Below are 20,230 nucleotides of genomic sequence, written 5' to 3' on the forward strand. Positions count from 1 at the left end.
TCTATGAGTTTTTTGCTTTCCTACAGTCTCAGATACCCAGAACCTACATTTTCCCCTGGCCCTCTAAATGTTCTTCTACAGCAATAGCTGAAAAAGCAAAATCACTTTGAAACACAAAATCATGGTTACAGTGTTAGCAAAGTGACCAACATAGAAAGTGAGCTCAATTTTCTGCATAAAGGGGTGGATGAAGTTTCATCAAAGCTGGTCTCTCTCTGGCTTTGAGAGGCAGGGTGGAGAAGTGTTTATGCACAGACCCAGGAGCCAACTATTTAGGATGGTCCTGGGCAATGATCTGACCTTTGTGTTTCCTGCCTGCCTGGTGGGGAAAATAGGGATGGCCCTGTAGCATTGTTAGGGGGATTCATTGATAAGCCAGAGACTGTCAGCATAAGCTTGTGTCAGAACTCTGCAATTGTAAGTGCCCCTGAATGCACAAAGCTCCTTTTTTCTGTTGTGTTTATGCCACCCCAGGTGCCCATTGTCCTGGGCCCTGTTTGGTGGCCTCCCCTGTGTTAGCTTATAGGGCTGCAGAGTTGAGCTGTGGCTTGACAGGGGAGACGCACAAAATCAGTGACTGTACAGTGATTTCCATGCTGCAGTTGTGCTCTGGGTGCTGAGCAGTGGCAGCACAGGTTGAAATCAGACAGGAATAGGGAAGAATTCTCATCTGAATTGAGGTGAACTTTGAAGAACAAGTAGGAGTTCATTAGATTCCAAACAGATGGAATGTGCTGTAGCAGGTAGACTTTAAAAGGGGAGCATATGCCACCCGTAGAATTAGGGAATCAAAATGATTTAAAAAATATTTTTATTGCTTTTTTTAGATAGAGAGGAAGCGAGATGGAGAGAGAAATAGAAACATCGATGAGAGAGAAACATTGATTGGCTGCCTCCTGCAGGCTCCACGCTGGGGATCGAGCCCACAACCCGGGCATGTGCCCTGTCCAGGAATTGAACCGGCAACCTCGTGGTGCATGGGACGACGCTCAGCCACTGAGCCAAACCAGCTGGGCGGGGAGCATAGTTTTTTAAAGATTTTAGATTAATAGGTCACGATGTACTCTATCACTCATTGTGAAAGCAGGTGATTTTACAGCTCAGATTGCTGGGCTGGTTAGTTTGTCACTGGACTTACGCCGGCAGAGGAGGATGTGTCGAGTTCATCTGCTGTTTTTCAGCCATGATACACGATTATGCACAAACACTCAGGAGTGAATGACAGTTGTCGCAGAAAAGCAGTGACTTGTGTGGTATACATTACACCTGCTTTGGCATGTATGTTTACTCCCATTTAAGCCTGACATGTTGCTATTTTATTTCGAAATATATGGTGTGAGAAAGTAACCTGCAAGCTGAGTCCTTGTCTGCTGTCCCTGAGTAAGGAGCCGAGCAAATGTGCTCAGTAAGGATCGTCAAAACAGCAGAACTTGGGAAATGACTAGATGCAGGCAAACTTCAGGCGAAATACGCCACATGAATGCCATCTGCCCATGGAAAAGAGTAACCTTTGCTAGAGGCTCATTTTTCTTAAAAGAAAGAATTCTAATTTGAGACAGAAATGTAGCAGAAATCATTTTATATTCTCTCTGTTTTTTTCGTAGGTGTATTTGACGTGGCCTGTGCCGAACTGTGCCGAGGGCTGCCCAGGTTCCTGGATTAAAGACGGCTATTGCGACAAGGCTTGCAATAACTCGGCCTGCGACTGGGACGGCGGGGATTGCTCTGGTAGGAGGTGTTCCAGATCATTTGCTTCTGGTTATGGAAGTTCTCTGTTCCTAGTCATTATTGAACACGGACAGTGAATTAAACATCTTCCCGGATTAAGATAATGAGTAATCCATAGACTCTTTGGAGGTGATGATGAGTATCCTCCTGTGAGCCAGTTTATTCATCTTGTCCATTGTGGAGGGTATTTTTCCACATTGGCCTGGCACTTGAAAATGCCTTTTCTTATTATTGAAAATATAAAAACTGGACTACCCTGATGATGTAAGCTTGAGAGCAAGAACACCTCTAACTGCTTCTCACAGGAGCTCTTGGCTGCTGGCTTCCAGCAGCAGATGTCTGTGTTGGTGAGTAACAGAGAAGCAAAAAATAACTGTCTCTTCTCAGCATCTCTTCTCCCTTTTTTACACACTTATATTTGGACTTGGCAACCATTTTTTTTTACTTGTATTTATTGCTTTTCAGTTTATAAAGAATTTAATTTCATGAAATCTTACCCATCATCTACTTTAATTTTTTAGTCGCCTAAGAAAGAGAGTCTGTAGCCCTGTGGCTGGTGTGGCTCAGGGGATTGAGCGTCATCCCGTGGACTGAGAGGTCCTGGTTTGATTCCCGGTCAGGGCACATGCCCAGGTTGCAGGCTCCATCCCCAGTAGGGGCGGGCAGAAGGCAGCTGATTGAGGTTTCTCTCTCATCGATGTTTCTATCTCTCTCTAAAAAATCAATAAAAACATATTTAAAAAGAAAAGAAAAAGGAGAGTTTAATTTTTAAGGAGAAAAGAAAGAGAAAAAAATGTATGCACAGATATCATCTCCGTATTCTGTGTAAGGAAACAGATTTGGAAAAGTGTTGAGTATTGGCGGAAACAAAACTTCAAGTTGTGTCAGAGGCACTTTTGAAAAATACAGTTAGCTTCAGGGAGGGAAAACAAATGTGGATCTTTGGAGTCTAGAGAACTCAGCCTTAATGGGACATTCACATTTGGTAATGATAACAACTCCCCTATGTTAGGACATGTTCGGGGCAGTTCTGAAAGTCACAGCATTTGGAATTCTCTCTCCCTGCTTCCCTGCCCCTCCATTCACATCTACACGTGCCCCCTGAGAAAGTCTGAGGTCTGTACTTTAGTTGGCACCAGCCCACTGTCAGGTGACGACCCCTTTTCAGTTTATTTTCTTCTTAGCTACATAAACTCTTCTACGAAGGAATGAGGTGAGCCCTTTCTGACTGTAACTCATGCATCAATCTTGAAAACCCTGTGAAGAAATAAGGAGCTGTCATGTGTGTGTGTGTGTTTTATCCCCACCTGAGGATATTTTTACATTAATCTTCAGAGAGAGCAGGAGGGAGAGAGTGAGGAAGAGAGACAGACAGAGAGAGAAACATCGATGAGAGAGAGACACATCGATTGGTTGCCACCTGCACAACCCCAACCGGGTCTGGGGACGAACTGCAACCGAGGTACGTGCCCTTGGCTGGAATCAAACCCTGGACTCTTTGGTCCGCGGGTGATGCTCTTACTGCTGAGCCATACCAGCCAGGGCAGATCTGTCTTTTTTCTCAAGATTGTAAGCATAGCAGGATTCTGTTTTCCTCCTCCCTCTACAGGTAACAGTGGAGGGAGTCGCTATGGTGCCGGAGCCGGGGGAACTGGGAGCTTGGGCGCTGTTCAGCCCTGGCAGTTTGGAGGAGGAATAAACAGTGTCTCTTACTGTAATCAAGGATGTGCAAACTCCTGGCTCGCTGACAAGTTCTGTGACCAAGCCTGTAATGTCTTGTCCTGTGGGTTCGATGCTGGCGACTGTGGGCAAGGTATAGTTACTGTCGTAAAAATCTATTAAGAATAAGGAGATAAAGGGCCTTGGGTACCAGAGGATTTCGACTCACTGCTATTATTTAAAGTAATTATCTGTCTCCTCCCCAACCTCACATCCATACCAGTTGTAAGGTAAACAGAAGAGAAGAACACAGATGTTTAGAGAACAGTAAACACTAAAGCTGCGTCTTTTCCTTTATTATTCCAGTCTAATTTCTTTGTCTTACTAAGGTGATTTACCTTAGTTAAAAATACATGACCATAGCTTAATTTGGAAATAATAAAAGAACCAATTAAATAAGGACAGTTTTGGTACTGGATCTTGTTGATAGCCTATTAACAGAGGTCGTTTTGGCAGAAAGTTGTATTTTCTCACGTGGACAGAAAGACAGAAGTCAGTCATTGGCGCTTGCTGTCAGAATGGGGCCCTAGCCCGGGCAGTCAGTTAGACTTAGCAGCATTCCATGTCCATGTCCGCAGTGGCTTCACAGAGTCAAACGAGCCCCATACCAGTGACTCCTGTGTTCGAATTTCTGATTATTTTGAAATTCATTTAGAGTCACTGTTAGAAAGTGAAAACACAAACCCTAAGAATTAGGGGAAAAGGGAGGGGAATGGCTAGCTTTTTAAAAGTCATGTTTGTGTTTTTTTCTCTAGATCATTTTCATGAATTGTATAAAGTAACTCTTCTCCCAAACCAGACCCATTATGTTATTCCGAAAGGTGAATGCCTGCCTTATTTCAGCTTTGCAGAAATAGCCAAAAGGGGAATTGAAGGCACCTACAGTGACAACCCAATTATTCGACACGCTTCTATAGCCAATAAGTGGAAAACCATCCACCTCATCATGCACAGTGGAATGAATGCAACTACCATACACTTTAATCTCACACTTCAAAGTAGAAACGACAAAGAGTTCAAAATCCAGATAGTAGTCGAGGCTGACACAAGAGAGGAACCGAAACACAACTCCACGACCCAAAGGTCTTACCAGACATTGGTTAGCCCCATAACACTTCTTCCAGAGGTGGAAATCCCATTTGAGGATATTCCCGAAGACAAACGCTTCCCAAAGTTCAAGAGACATGATGTTAACGCAACAGGGAGATCTCAAGAGGAAGTGAAAATTCCCATGGTAAATATTTCACTCCTTCCAAAAGAGGCCCAGTTGCGTCTCAATAACTTGGATTTGCAACTAGAACGGGGAGACATCACAGTTAAAGGATACAACCTGTCCAAGTCAGCCTTGCTGAAGTCGTTTCTGGTGAACTCACAGGATGCTGGAGTGAAAATAACTCAAGCCATCATAACAGATACAAGAAATGAGAGTTTGGAGGCCCCACTGGCAGAACAGGTTCGCAAAAGCACCTTGCCAAACAACTTAGGGGTATCTGAAAGATTACAGAGGCCGACTTTTCAAGCAGAGACAGTAAAAGCGAACAGCCACTACCAGAATCAGACTGCATCACCGGGCGTGGAAGTCAAAGCCAGCTTTCGATCTGAAACTCAGACCCAAAAGGTAGGAGGTGGAAGTATGTCAAAAGAAAAGCTCTCATCTCTGATTGTTCCACTGAAAAACCCTGTGCCCAGAGAGAAGAAAATCCCAGGGAAAGAACAAGAGAAAGACAGAATGGAGAACAATGCTAAAAATCACATAGGTGTTAATGAAGTATTACCTGGAAGAAAACTGCAACATTACACGGACAGTTACTTGGGCTGGTTGCCGTGGGAGAAGAAAAAGTATTTCCAAGATCTTCTTGATGTAAGTTACACCAGCCTTTTTCCTTCCCATGCTCAGGAATAATAAGAAATAACCTTGTAAGTGATGAAAATATCATAATAGCTGCCATTTATTCAGCATTTCCCTGCTGCAGCCACTGAATTAAATGCTGTTCTTATATGGTTTTATTTAACTGTCTCAATAACCCCAACAATAAAAAGACCTTATAATGGTTTGCATACTCTCCTTGTCCCCATGTCACAGCTCAGGAAACAGCCTCAGTGTGCATGAGCAAGGGGTTCAGCCAGGGGCCTATCCTGAGTAAGTAGTACAACAGGGATGACCTTTATTTGCCACGTGATTTCAAGAAATGCTTTTGTGTACATTGTACCAGTCTGCTATCTTTCCAGCTTTACTGATGAACAAAACCAAGGTGCAGAGAGGTTCACTAGCTTCCCCAGCATCACAGCAGCAAGTTAGTGTGAGCCAAGCCTCAAAGCTGGAGTGCTCGCCCTCCTGTACCACGGCCTCCACCGTGCTGGGGTGGCATTTGTACGTCCCCCAAGTGCTTTCATTCTGCCGACTGCTGGGAATGCAAGACGATTAGAGCACAGTTGCTGCTAGAGGAGACTCAGAGCAAGTTGAGAGATCGATTTGTGGGCTAGTAATTGTAGCCACATGATAATTGTCTCTGTTGAGGAGCCCGAAGCGAAAATTCCTTAACTTTTTCTAGCAGTATCAGGAAAGGCATCCATGAGGAAGTACCCTGTGAGCTGACCTTTGAAGGGTGGGTCAGAGGTGATAGACCAAGAGATATCTTGTGATCTAGCTGGACTGTGAACAAAGCACAGCCATGAGTGGATGTCAGGCTGGAAGCAAAGAGGACGAAGAGGGGAACTGCGTCTTACTCCTTTTGTTATCTTCGGGAAGTGTCTTGTACCTGGCACAGTAGGTACATACAGTAAAAAAGGGAAAGGTCTCCCTTCTTCCTTCCTAATTACCCTACTTGAGATCATAACTATTGTAGTTTGGTGGTTGTCCTTTCAGTATTTTTCTATAGGTGATGCAAACATAAACTATAGTTTTATCAGTGCAGTTACACTAGACTTACACTGCTCTGCAGTAACCTTTTGATTTCATGGTGTGGGAGGCAAACTGCTCATATCAATGCCATTGTCCTTCTTAACAGTTGCTAGTTATTTCCAATGTTTTGCAAGGGCAGATGGTGTTGCAATAAATATTCGTATGCACATATCTTACTCTTGAGTAAGTAATAATTTTCCTAGGTAGAATTGCTAGCTTACAGGGTCTGGTATATAAACTTTAAAAAACAATTTTCCCCCTTTATTGGTTTTTAGACAGAGAGGAAGGGAGAGGGAGAGAGAGATAGAAACATCAATGAGAAAGAGCATCGATTGGCCGCCTCCTGCATGCCCCTACTAGGGATTGGGCCCACAACCTGGGCATGTGCCCCAACCCGGAATTGAACAGCGACCTCTGGGTGCATGGGTCAACACTCAACTACTATGTCACACCAGCCAGGCTGGTGCATAAAAATTTAAATATATCCTTCTAATATGTTGCCCCTCTTCTTACTTCCACAAATAGTATACAAGACTAGTTTCTCCACACGCTAACCAATACCAGTTATTATCAATCTCTTTACATTTTTATCAGTTTGAAATCTTTGAAGATAAAAATGTTTTATTTTCCGTAAAATGTCTTCATTTCCTCTGCTCATTCAATTTTGCCTCTTACTGATAAGGTTCTTTACATTTTGTAACATTAACACGATTGTATGGTGAAGTCAGTTTTGTACTCTCATCCTCGTGTTCAAAACTCAAGTACTTGCTGCTTTGAAATCATCAGTAGAAATAGCTTGATGTCAAAAGTACTATCAAATTTATTTGTAAATAAATTTTCTAAATGTTGCATTAAATTGGCTATGAAATCTGCTCAATACCAGTCCTTAAAGAAGACCCTATAAATAGATCTTTACCACACAGTTGTTGTTCTCAATCCAGTGCTGATGATAGTTTCCCTGAAATCCAGTTTAGTCCTGTCTTAGGGTCCTCATTTCATTCGCCCCTGGTAGACCCTTAGTGACTAGTTATTACATTATGTGAAATGGTACCTTTATCTCTTGTTAACCAAGTGTGCTTGTGCACTAAACATAGTGCGCTGTTACACGGAATTCTCTTTTCAGGAAGAAGAGTCACTGAAGACACAATTGGAATACTTCACTAATAGCAAACATACTGGGAGGCAACTAAAAGATACATTTGCAGATTCTCTTCGATATGTAAATAAAATCTTAAACAGCAAGTTCGGATTCACATCTAGGAAAGTCCCAGCACACATGCCTCATATGATTGACCGAATAGTTATGCAAGAATTGCAAGATATGTAAGTCTGGCTTGTGTTTGGGTTGCTTATATGTGCTCAGAGCCAAGGCTGCTTGAAATTGGCATCTTTACCCTTTGCAGTGGCATGGATGGACCTGGAGAGCATTATGCTAAGTGAAATAAGCCAAGTAAAAGAAAGACAAGTACCATAGGATTTTACACATAAGTGGAATCTAATAAACAAAATAAATTAACAAACAAAATAGAAACAGACTCATAGATGGAGAACAGACTGACAGCTGTCAGAGCAGAGGCGGGTCGTGGGGCTGGGTGAAAAAGGTGAAGGAAATACAACAAAAAACCCTCATAGAGCAGATAACAGTATGGTGATTACTAGAGGGAAAGGAGCAGATGGTGGGGTAGAAGAGGACCAAGGGGATAAATGGTGATGGAAGGAGACTTGACTTGGGGTGGTGAACACAATACAATATACAGATGATGTATTATATAATTGTACACCTGAAATCTATATAACTTTATTAACCAGTATCACCCCAATAAATTCAAAATAAATAACAAAAATAGGGAAAATTTACATCTTTGCTGTGCTAAATTTATGACTCTAATATTTTAGATGACTAGTAGGTTGAAGATTTCATCTAAAGTGAGAAGGAAAAAGAGGCTAACTCTACAAACATTAGGTGTTGTATATATTCTAAATGTGCTGAGTTCATTGTATGTTGTATTTGTACAGGTTCCCTGAAGAATTTGACAAGACATCATTTCACAAAGTACGCCACTCTGAGGATATGCAGTTTGCCTTTTCTTATTTTTATTATCTCATGAGTGCAGTTCAGCCACTGAATATATCTCAAGTTTTTGACGAAGTTGATACCGACCAATCTGGTGTCTTATCTGACAGAGAAATTCGAACACTGGCTACCAGAATTCATGATCTGCCTTTAAGTTTGCAGGTGTTGTATTTTTTCCCCCTAAACTTTGAAGTATTTTTAAATGAAACTTTAAAATTTTGATACTTTCTCTTTTTCCCCCCTAAATATTTCAGTGTAATGTAAGTAAAAGTTCATTCTTAATAGTTGCTGAGGGTGTCCACAACTAGCCCATTTTTAGTGCCATAAATAAAACCAAATTTGAAGTTCATATTTTCTGAGATTCCTTTTTTCTCGCTTGCAGTAGGGATTGCTATTGTATTGTCTGGAGAAGAGCCAGACCATATCTGCATATAAGGTTCTTGTGACAAGTTCATTCAGGGGCTTCAGGTATGGCTGACTGATATCTCAGCCAGGCCCATGGTACTCCACTGTCCCCCCTGCTGTGGCCTCTTCTAGTCCTAGGAGGAGGAAGCCCACTAATGGAGAGTGCCAAGGTGAATGTAACTAACTGCAGGACATCCCCTCTGGTGATCCCCTGGACCATCTTGTGTGAAATGGTGCCTCGCATTTTAGGATGTCCTACTTTGAAACAAAGATGAAATATTTGTATTTGTATTGTCTCATTCTTCTCCCTTTATCTTAAGAATCATATAGTCAAACCCTCTTTGAAGATAGCATTAAAAATTATTTTGGAGACTTTTATGTAGTTTTTATTTTTAAAATTACAATGATTACTTGTACATAGAAAGTTTATCCTCTTATTTTGCTTTGTTAGGATTTAACAGGTCTGGAACACATGTTAATAAATTGCTCAAAAATGCTTCCTGCTAATATCACTCAGCTAAGCAACATTCCACCAACTCAGGAAGCATACTATGACCCCAATCTGGTAAGTGGCATGGGTTCTTTTATGTAAAACAGAAAGTGGGTCTTTATCAGGTGTTATTTATGCCATTTCTGTATGGCATTTCAAAAACTAGAAGTGGGCTCTATATGTGTATATCTTATGTGGAAAGTAGTAGCACAGGTAATCCAGAATATCTTACATCTTTGGAATATCTTTTCTCCTCCCTAGTGGATTTTAAGCTAATATTGAGATTAATTGCTTATATTCTGTAAGCAGACTCCTATTCACTAAGGATGGCAGAAGATAGCCCCAAAGTATTCTCATTGGTTTGGGAGAACGGTCCGAAGGTTAAACACTAACCAAGGAAATAGTCCTCCAGTAGAATCTTCACCAGAGCTAAGCTGCTTTCCTGCTGGCACTTTCTTGATCTCACTAGTAGGGGCCGTGGATACTCGCACACAGTGACATCCGAGTCTCACTTGGTTGAAATGGTTGGAAGACTCTGTTTATTGTAAGATGCTTCTCAGTTTCAGAGAACTGGAAAAATGTGCATTTAGAATTGATGGAACAAGAGTACAGCATAGCCATTAATGTGATGCTTATTTACTTCTATATAGAAATATGTTTACAAAATAAAATTAGGTGGGGCAAAATGGGTAGTAATACCACGTACACAGTATAGTTTAAACCGTGGATAAGTCCCAAATACCTTCACACACATGTAAGACACACTGCAAAACATAATGGAAATGACAATAGGTTAAATTATAGGTGAGTTTTAATTTCCCTTTTTCATACTGGTATTTTCCATAATGAGGAGCTTTCCATTTCATAATCAGAATAAAATGTTATTATAAAAAGTTTACCATCTTGCAAATGTTCAAGCCATATATAAATAATTTATACTTAACTGCAGATAAGACATTTGTAAATGAATATGGAGAAAAAGAATAAATCAGTTAAAAATCTGGTTCCTGACAGAGGGATGTCATTCATGTAGCTGTCATTGTGCGTGGCAGACACTGTGTTTCTCACCCCTGCCCCAGAGAGCCTCATGGAGGCTTGCTCATGAGGGGAGACTGTGACAAGCAGCAGCTGTTGGTGAGACAGGTCAACTCAGGAGCGATTAGAATATGTAGACAAATTATAGGTATTGCTGATTATGCGTACAGTGAACTAACCACTGACCTGTCTCACCAAGAGCTGCTGCTTGTCACACTGGTTATTGGTTAGTAGTATACAGATATGTGCCACTTAAAATGTTATTTACAAAAACAGACAATTGTCCTGCAGGCCATTCTATGCCAATTTGATTTTTATTTATTTATTTATTTATTTTTATTTTATTTTTTTATCCTCACCCGAGGACATTTTTCCATTTTTTGTTCAGATAGAGCAGGAGGGAGAGAGAGGAAGAGAGAGAGAGAGAAACATCGATGCGAAGGGACACATCGAGTGGCTGCCACCCGCACGACCAACCAGGGCCGGGGACAAACTGCAACCGAGGTACGTGCCCTTAGCGGGAACCGAACCCGGGTCTCTCTGTACCGCAGGCTGACGCTCCAACCACTGAGCCAAACCGGTCAGGGCCCAATTTGATTTTTAAAAATATTCATCTTGCCCTGGCCGGTTTGGCTCAGTGGTTAGAGCGTCGGCCCGTGGTCCAGAGAGACCCAGGTTGGTTCGGTTCCCACTAAGGACACGTACCTCCATTGCAGTTTGTCCCCGGCCCCGGTTGGGGTCGTGGGGGTGGTAGCCAGTGGATGTGTCTCTCTCACTTCGATGTTTCGATCTCTCTTCTCCCCCTCTCCCTCCTTCTCTATCTGAAGATAAATGCAAAAATCTCCGCGGGTGAGGATATAAAAAAAAATAAAATAGAAATATTCATCTTCATTACTGAGTCTTTTGGTGCCCTCTTAAAATTTGCACCTGAGCTGGATGCTTTCACTTGCCTCCCCCTAGTCTTGGCCCCTGTTGTAATATTTGTCTATCTCTCCTCACAGCCACCTGTCACTAAAAGTCTAGTAACCAACTGTAAGCCAGTGACTGATAAAATCCACAAAGCATATAAGGACAAAAACAAATACAGGTAAGTAGACATACAATTTTCTCTTCGTTTAGTTTAAGAATAATTATTATAGGAGTCTGGTATTTTAATAGTTTTACAATACTTTAATAAGCATTCTTTTAAAATCTATGTGTGATTGTTTTCTTTAGTAATCTTGAAAAATTAACTCATTCTGTGGATGGTCTGTTCAAGTTTTATAAAATGTTTTTCTTTTATTTATTTATTTTTATTGTTGAAAGTATTATAGATGTCCCTAAAATGTTTTTCGTATTGAAAATCTGTTCATATTTATATCCACATAAATATTTACACTCTTTAAATATGTTTGATAATTAGGTTTGAAATCATGGGAGAAGAGGAAATTGCTTTTAAAATGATTCGTACCAATGTTTCTCATGTGGTTGGCCAATTAGATGATATAAGAAAAAACCCCAGGTACTGCCTTTTTTTAAAAATTAATAAACTATTTTTGAGCTTTATTGTTATAATATTATTGAATTTATTGAGGTTACATTGGTTAAGAAAAATATATAGATTTTAAGTATACAATTCTATAATGCATCATCTGTATATTGTACTGTGTGTTTACCACCCAAGTCATCTTTTGTTACTATTTATCCTCCTTTTGATCTCTTCTACCTGCCTCTACCTCCTATCCCTCTAGTAATCACCATACTGTTGTCTGTGTCTGTGAGTTTTGTTTGCTTGCTTGTTTAATCCCTTCACTTATTTCACCCAGCCCTCCAGCCCCCCTCCCCTCTGACACCTGTTCTTGTCTTATGACCCAGTGATTCCGCTTCTGGGAATATATCCAAAGAAAGCCGAAACACTGATTTGAAAGAATATATGCACCCCTATGTTCATTGCAGCGCTACTTACAATAGCCAAGATTTGGAAGCAGCCCAAATGCCCATCAGTAGATGAATGGATTAAAAAGCTGTGGTACATTTACACAATAGAATATCTTACCTTTTGTGACAGCATGGATGGGCCTAGAGAGTACTATGCTAACTGACATAAGCCAGTCAGAGAAAGACATATATACTTTATTTTTAGAGCACTTTTAGGTTCAGCAAAATTGAGAAAGTATAGGTATTTCCCATAACTTCAAAACTTATCTTCAGTCATGCAAATAAACATGAAAAGAGGGCAGTAGGACTAGAAGAAGCGAGTGACTTGTTTCTGTTGGGAGTGGATGGAAATGCCTGAACTAAGACGTAGGAGTTTCCAGTTGAGATAGAGAGGTCCCCCCATTCAGGAGGACTAGCTCAGACTTCTTTCTAAAGTCCAACGTCATGAGTTGTTGAGTGAGACTAAGGGATGGACCAGATCATGGAGGAGCTAAGACCAGAGAGCTGGAACTCTCAGCATATCTAGAAAAGTGCTTCCAGAAAAGTTGTGTTGGTGGTTAGTTTTATCTTTGCAATTCAAAGTAAAGTTCAGATTAGCTTCTGTGGAAAAAAGATGTGCTGCCGTAAATGTGGAAATTAATCCAGTAAACTATAGTCATTCCTTGGGAATGAGCAAGTGTTCAGATTTACATAAACCTTGAAAATCCAGCCTGGCCCCATAACAGCTGCCTTAGATAATTTGATAAAATGGGTTAAAATCTGCATTTTTGAGTTTTGAACTTTAGTGGGAAATAGGTATTTTATTAGTTTTCTGCAAAAAAGACCTTGCATATACAATTAAATATTTTTTATCCGAGTCTTTTTTTAAATATGTTTTTATTGATTTTATTTTTTTAGAGCGAGAGGAAAGGAGAGAGCTAGAACATGTGAGAGAGAAACCTCGATCGGCTGCCTCCTCACGACCCCTACTGGAGATCAAGCCTGCAACCCGAGCATGTGTCCTGACCAGGAATCCAACTCGGACCTCTCAGTCCATGGGATGAAGCTCAATCCACTGAGCCACACTGGCTGGGCTATCTGTGTGCTTTAAGTGCTTTTGGAAGTCTTCAGTTTTGCCTCATTTAAATTATTATTTTATTACTATTATTTTTTTAAACATATTTATTTTTTTATCGTCACCCGAGGATATTTTTGCATTTATCTTCAGATAGGGCGGAGGGAGAGAGAGAGAAACATAGATGTGAGAAAGACACATCGATTGGTTGCCACCCGCATGACCCCAACCATAGGCCAGGGAAGAACTGCAACCGAGGTAGGTGCCATTAGCGGGAATTGAACCCGGGACTCTCCGTTTCACGGGCCGACACTCTAACCACTGAGCCAAACTGGCCAGGGCTAATTTTTTTTTTTTTCCTTTATTGATTTTAGAGAGAGATGAAGGGAGAGGGAGAGAGAGAGAAACATCAATGAGAGAGAACACCCATTGGCCACCTCCTGCATGCCCGCCACTGGGGATTAGGCCCACAACCTGGGCATGTGCCCTGACCAGGAATCAAACCAGTGACCCTTTGGTGCATGGATTGATGCTCAACCATGGAGCCACACCGGCCAGACTAAATTATTATTTTAATTATAAATGATTAGAATGTAAAATTTCTAGACATCTTAAAGCCATGGCAATTTTTCTAAAAATCTTATTCTTGTTTAGGGGAACAGAAATTGGGATTTTGAGAAAAATGAAAATATCTTTAGTACTTATTTAGTAATTCAGCAAAATACCTTATTTTCTACAAATAAATATTTCCCATAAGCCTAGAGAACAATAAGCCACAATAATTACAAAGAGAGCCTATAGCTCCTTTTGCACATACTGTTCCCTCTGCCTGGAATGCCCTGCTCTGATTTTTAAAAATAATTTAAACTTTAAGAATCATTCTCAAGCCCTGGCCAATTTGGCTCAGCGGTTAGAGCTTCGGCCTATAGTCCCGAGAGACCCGGGTTCGGTTCCCGCTAAGGGCATGTACCTCGGTTGCAGTTTGTCCCCGGTCCTGCTTGGGTTGTGCGGGTGGCAGCCACTCCATGTGTCTCTTTCACATCGATGTTTCTCTCTCTCATCTCTCTTCCTTTCTCTCCCTCCCACTCTATCGGAACAACGAAAAAAATTATTTTCAATATGTGCTTTTGCCTCCCCCATTCTGTTGATGTGCTCTCTTGGTCATTTGTGATCTACATTCCATGTGAGAATTTACAGTTTTTAGTTGTACTCCATACTGTTACGTCTTTGTTACAGTTTGAAAGTTGTTGGGTAAGAGAAGTCATAAACCCTCTACAGTACTTAAAGGGACAGGATTTTACTAAAAAGACAAGTGGCAAACAGACTTCTCTGGCAGAGTCTGCCAGGCCCAGATAGCTCCTGTGACCCTGAACAGATTTTTTTTTTTTCATTTTTTATTATTATTATTTTTTAATCCTCACCCGAGGATATTTTTCCATTTTTTGTACGGATAGAGTGGGAGGGTAAGAGAGGAAGAGAGAGAGAGAGAGAGAGAGAGAGAAACATCGACATGAAGGGACACATCGAGTGGCTGCCACCCGCACGACCAACCAGGGCCGGGGACAAACTGCAACCGAAGTACGTGCCCTTAGCGGGAACCGAACCCGGATCTCTCCGGACCGCAGGCCAACGCTTTAACCGCTGAGCCAAACCGGCCAGGGCTCATTTTTTAACTCTTATGTGTTTTGTTTTAGTTTTATGAGGGCTTGTGTTAAGTCAGGAGTGGAAAATCAGTCTTCTGACTTAAACTGAAAGAACAGGGGTGGGAAGAGATAAACCACAGAACTTATATGCATGTATGCATGACCAATGGACATGGACAACTAAGCCGGGGATGGGGCGGGGGTGGGGTGGGGAGGGGGGTGCCAATGGGGTAAAAAAGGTAAAATGTCTGTAACAAAAAAAAAAAAAAAAATTTATATAAAAAATAATAATAATAAATAAACTGAAAGAACAGGTTTATCCCATAACAAGGAGTCTGGGACAGGCAGCATCCAGGCTTTGCTTTTCCATCTGACCTCTTCATCTCTGCTTGTGTTGGCTTCACCCTCAGGCTGGAGATGGGACAGCCACAGCATTTCTGGATTTCCTTCCAGATCCCTGTTCTGAGACAGGAAGGTGTCGCCCCCTGCTGTGTGTCAAGTATTATCCTCCATCCCTAGCCAGTCACTGGGAAGGGGAGGGATTCACTTACACTAGTCAGAAGCTTCCTCTGGGTTGGGGTGGGTCCTGTCCCTTAAAGTCAGCTCACATTGAGGGAGAAATACTGAGCAAAATGCAAGTTCTCTTTGGAAGGAAGGGGGAGTGTTTGTGGGTCCTGCTTTAGCTACCTTGTATCCACACACCCTTTGTCTCATCATATTCTTTCTTTAATTTTTCCCAAGTTTTTGAAAAATTTTGAAGACACAGAAAAAAATTTAATGTAGCACAATAAATCCCATAAATATTTAGCCCAGATTTTAAAATTATCAGCTTTTTATCATATTTGCTTGATCTCTCTTTTCATCTATTCACACACACACACACACTTTTTTTTTTTGCTGAACCAATGAAAATTAGTTGCAGACATCTAAACACTTTAACCCTAATTATTTAGCATATGTCTTCTAAAACAAAATCAATCTTCTTTATATCACAAGACCATTAACCCATATTTAAGAACCTTAATATTGACTAAATACCATTATCTAATAGTCTATTCATATTTATTTCCCCAATTGCCTCCAAATGTTCTTTATAGCTATTGTTTTTTTTTTAATTCAGGGTTCAGTCAAGGCTCGTGCATTGTATTTGGGTGACATACCTCTCATACCCTTCAATTCATATACTTTCTTTAATTTTTCCCTAAAGCAGTCTCCAAGTTTAGGGAATAGATAGGATAATGACTTTTCACATACCCATCACTCATCTTCAACAAGCAATTTATGGTTGATCTTGTTTCATCTAAACACACCACCTGCCGATTATCTTTATGTCAGTTTCAGACATTGTATTATTTTATCTGTAAGTGTTTTAATACATTTCTCTAAATTATAAGGCCTCTTTAAAAATAACAACAATACCATTATTTGCTCCTTAATATGATAAACTTGTCTTTTGTAAGCATTTATATGTTTTTGTTTTGTTTTTTATCCTCACCCAAGGATATTTTTCCATTTTTTGTTCAGATAGAGTGGGAAGGAGAGAGAGAAACATCGACGTGAAAGGGACACATCAAATGGTTGCCACCCACACAACCCAACCAGGGCCAGGGACAAACTGCAACCGAGGTACGTGCCCTTAGCGGGAACCGAACCCAGGTTTCTCTGGACCGCAGGCTGACGCTCTAACCACTGAGCAAAACCGGCCAGGGCCATTTGTATATTTTTTAAGTTTGTAGGTTTGAAGTGGTATTATGTAAATGCATTGCAGTTAAGTCTATATAGGTTTCCTCAATCTCTCTTTTTTATTATTATTAATCCTCACCCAAGGATATTTTTTCTATTGACTTTTAGAGAGAGTGGAGGGAGGAGGGAAGGCGAGAGAGAGAGAGAGAGAGAGAGAGAAATATTGATGTGAGAGAGATACATTGGTTGCTTCCTGCATGTACCCCGATTGGGGCCAGGATCAAACTGTAACCCAGGTACATGCCCTTGACTGGGAATCTAATCCGAGACCCTTCTGAGTGTGGGCCAGTGCTCTAACCACAGAGCAACACCGGCCAGGGCTCGCTTTCTTTTTTTAATCATATAGTTTTTTGTTTATGTATATATGAAGAAATCCAGTTATATGTTCTCTATATTTCCTACACTTGGGACTTCTCTGATTGTATCCCAGTTAAAATGTGCCTCTGACCCTGTATTTTCTGTAAATTGGTAGGTGGATCTGCGATCTTTATTAGATTTAAGTTTTGTGGAGTTTTTTGTTTTGGCATGTATACTCCAAAAGTGGTGTTACCCCTATTTACCATTTTAATGGACCCTCAGTTTATTGACTTTTGCCCTGAAGGCGAAACCGTAATCTGCTTTTTGCCAGAACTCTGGCATCTTACAGCTTGGCTGAGGAAATATTAAGGAGTCATCAAATTTATTGATCTATAGCTAAAAGGCTATCTGAATTGGGTACATGGTCATACTTAGTAATATAACTGTCAGTTCAGAGAATTTGGTTTTAGGTACTGACTGATTTTTTCCCTGGCTTACTAACAAAATGATCCAGTCAGTAAACTATATTTATTGAACACTTAACTGGAGACATGCTAAATGGAAATAATTAATTTCTTGCATAGCTAGAAGGCACTTTTCAGTATTATCTTTCCTAGTTCTGTGTAACAGGTGAGGAATATCTAAAGAAAAATTTTATAGAACATTATGTCCTCAGAGAATCCTATCAGCAAATGTAACATTTGGGACATAAATCCACTTAAAATATATTTGGAATCCATATTTTCTTGTTTTGTGAGGTTAGGGTCATCCTTATGATAACCAGTAACTCTGGGTCTCTGTTATTTTCAGGAAGTTTGTTTGCCTGAATGACAACATTGACCATCATCATAAAGATGCCCAGACAGTGAAAGCTGTTCTCAGGGACTTCTATGAATCCATGTTCCCCGTACCATCCCAGTTTGAGCTACCAAGAGAGTATCGAAACCGTTTTCTTCATATGCGCGAGCTGCAGGAATGGTAAGAGCTCATGGTCCGTATACGTGTGTGTATTTATTTTTTGTTTCAGAATAATGACATTTCTTTTATGTGTTGTTTGCTCTATAATTTATTTGTAAAATACTTACAGTTCTTATTGAGCTTAATCATTGAACTCTACTTTGTACTGAGCTCACTGGCTGAGCACATCTGCTGAGACTTATCATCGTCATCACGGCCGTCAGAGATGCTGCCCTGTTTCCCGAGCACCTGCTGTTTGGCAGACGCTGTGCTGGGCAGTATATTTACTGTACTCTTTACAACTATAGGCACCGTTATTGGCAAATGAGACACAGTAATAGAAGCCGAATGGTGCCCTGGCCAGTTGCTCAGTGGTTAGAGCGTCAGCCTGCAGTCTGGAGAGACCCAGGTTTGGTTCCCACTAAGGGCATATACTGCAGTTGCATTTTGTCCCCGGCCCTGGTTGGGTCGTGTGGGTGGCAACCACTTTCACATCGATGTTTCTCTCTCTCTCTCTCTCCCTCCCACCCACTCTATCTGAACAAAATATCAAAAAATGTCCTTGGGTGAGGATAAAAAAAAGAAGCCGAATAGTTTGCTCAAGGTGAAGTAGCCGATGAGCGGCAAATCCAGCCTGATTCCCCACCCTCCTCACTGTCCCCTCCATTTCAAAGTGTTTCTTTCACCTTTTATTTTACTTCGGTCTCCAACACTTAAAGATGATTTTATCTTTCAATTTAGGAAGATTTTGGACCCTTTACCTGCCCCACCCCCACGCCAGGCACTAGGAATACAGAGTCACAGAGGTGACAGAGATTGCCTTGGAGCCTTGAAGGAGAACTTGTGAAGGGTTGTATCTGAATCAGGCTTTTTTCTTTAGAGAATGGGGCTCCCCAAGAGGGATTTTTTTTTTATCCTCACCCAAAGACATTTTTGTATTTATCTTCAGATAGGGCGGGAGGGAGAGAGAGAGAAACATCTATGTGAGAGAGACACACTGAGTGGCTGCCACTCACACGACCCCAACCAGGGCCAGGACAAACCACAACGGAGGTACGTGCCCTTAGCGAGAACCAAACCCAGGTCTCTCTGGTCCATGGGCCGATGCTCCAACCGCTGAGCCAAACCGGCCAGGGCAAGATTTATTTATTTATTTTTTAAATATTTGTATTGATCAGACTTGATGATTTGGAAAGATAACTTACGGTAGCGTGGGCATTGGACTGGTGAGAACGTTATTTGGAATAAAGTGATATTGTCTGGGAACTGGAGGCAGGGAGACAAGTAATAAACACTTCAGTTGTCCTGAAATAGACAGTCAAGGTGTAAACCAAGGACACAGCCCAAGGAATAAGGAGAAAGCAATAGATAGAGATTTTAGAGAGGAAATTAGCAGAACTCTGGTGTTTCTAATATCAATATATTTTTATTTTGATAAGGAGAAGCTATTACTAAGTAATGGGCCCAGTCTTCCAGAAATGGCAGGAATGGCTCCTCACTAGTTTCACTTTCCTTTAGCTCAAAGGAAAAAGACCTTGGATTGTTTCAAGTGTTAACTCCCTAAGTCCAGTTAGTGAGTAAATTTACCTTCAAGGGCTCAATTAAATAAGAACTAAGAGCAGTTTGAGAGGTTGGATTTCTGTGTTGTACAAATGAGACCAATCGGGTGGAGGGTGTTCTTTGCTGCTTCCTGACCTGGGCTTCTCCATCCTCATCCTGCTTCTGCATCACCTCTCGCTGCTGACCCACCATCCCTGTCCGCTTTCTAGAAACTTTCCTTCTCTTTCCTTTCATGACACTGTCTCCTGAATCCCGTCACCTTTCCCTGGTTTCTTGATGGCCTTCTTCCTGTTCCCCTTTGTCAGGGATAGCACTGTCTGGTGCTCTGGTCTCTGCTGGTAGACGGTGAGCCCTCTTCAGGGGCAGAGATGGTGTCTTACTGTGTCTGAGTCCACAGTACCTCCCTAGCACGTAGGGTGCTCAGTGGATGGGCGGCTGAGGGGAGCCTAGTTCACCTCCAGCTATTATAGGGTTCTAGGGTTGCTGAGGCAACGCATCAGCTATGTTACAGCCTATGGCTTCTTAGCTCTTTAAATCACACAGATTCTGAATGACACTGTAGACATTAGAGCTGACCGAGCTTGTGATCAACAGACATAGGACATACAGCAGGAAAAAGTGCATGGGACAGAGCGCCATTATGAATATATGGTTGAGGTAGAGTCATCTACTACCAGACAGTGTCAATGAGAATCTGGAACTCAGC

The 20,230-nt window shown here is 41.3% G+C and overlaps 1 protein-coding gene across 2 annotated transcripts in view; it reads left to right on the plus strand.

Moving 5' to 3' along the window:
* Positions 1–20,230, plus strand: part of GNPTAB (N-acetylglucosamine-1-phosphate transferase subunits alpha and beta) — a 70,810-nt gene that overhangs the window by 43,874 nt on the left and 6,706 nt on the right. For both annotated transcript variants that reach the window (XM_036251307.1, XM_036251306.1), the window contains exons 11-19: positions 1,605–1,728; positions 3,338–3,541; positions 4,203–5,308; positions 7,473–7,672; positions 8,366–8,585; positions 9,280–9,393; positions 11,355–11,440; positions 11,756–11,854; positions 17,818–17,985. In XM_036251307.1, the coding sequence (XP_036107200.1) occupies positions 1,605–1,728; positions 3,338–3,541; positions 4,203–5,308; positions 7,473–7,672; positions 8,366–8,585; positions 9,280–9,393; positions 11,355–11,440; positions 11,756–11,854; positions 17,818–17,985 (2,321 nt within the window). The remainder of the gene's footprint in view (positions 1–1,604; positions 1,729–3,337; positions 3,542–4,202; positions 5,309–7,472; positions 7,673–8,365; positions 8,586–9,279; positions 9,394–11,354; positions 11,441–11,755; positions 11,855–17,817; positions 17,986–20,230) is intronic.

The sequence above is a fragment of the Molossus molossus genome, unplaced genomic scaffold (genome assembly GCF_014108415.1).
Source record: "Molossus molossus isolate mMolMol1 unplaced genomic scaffold, mMolMol1.p scaffold_m16_p_10, whole genome shotgun sequence".
Taxonomy (NCBI): domain Eukaryota; kingdom Metazoa; phylum Chordata; class Mammalia; order Chiroptera; family Molossidae; genus Molossus; species Molossus molossus.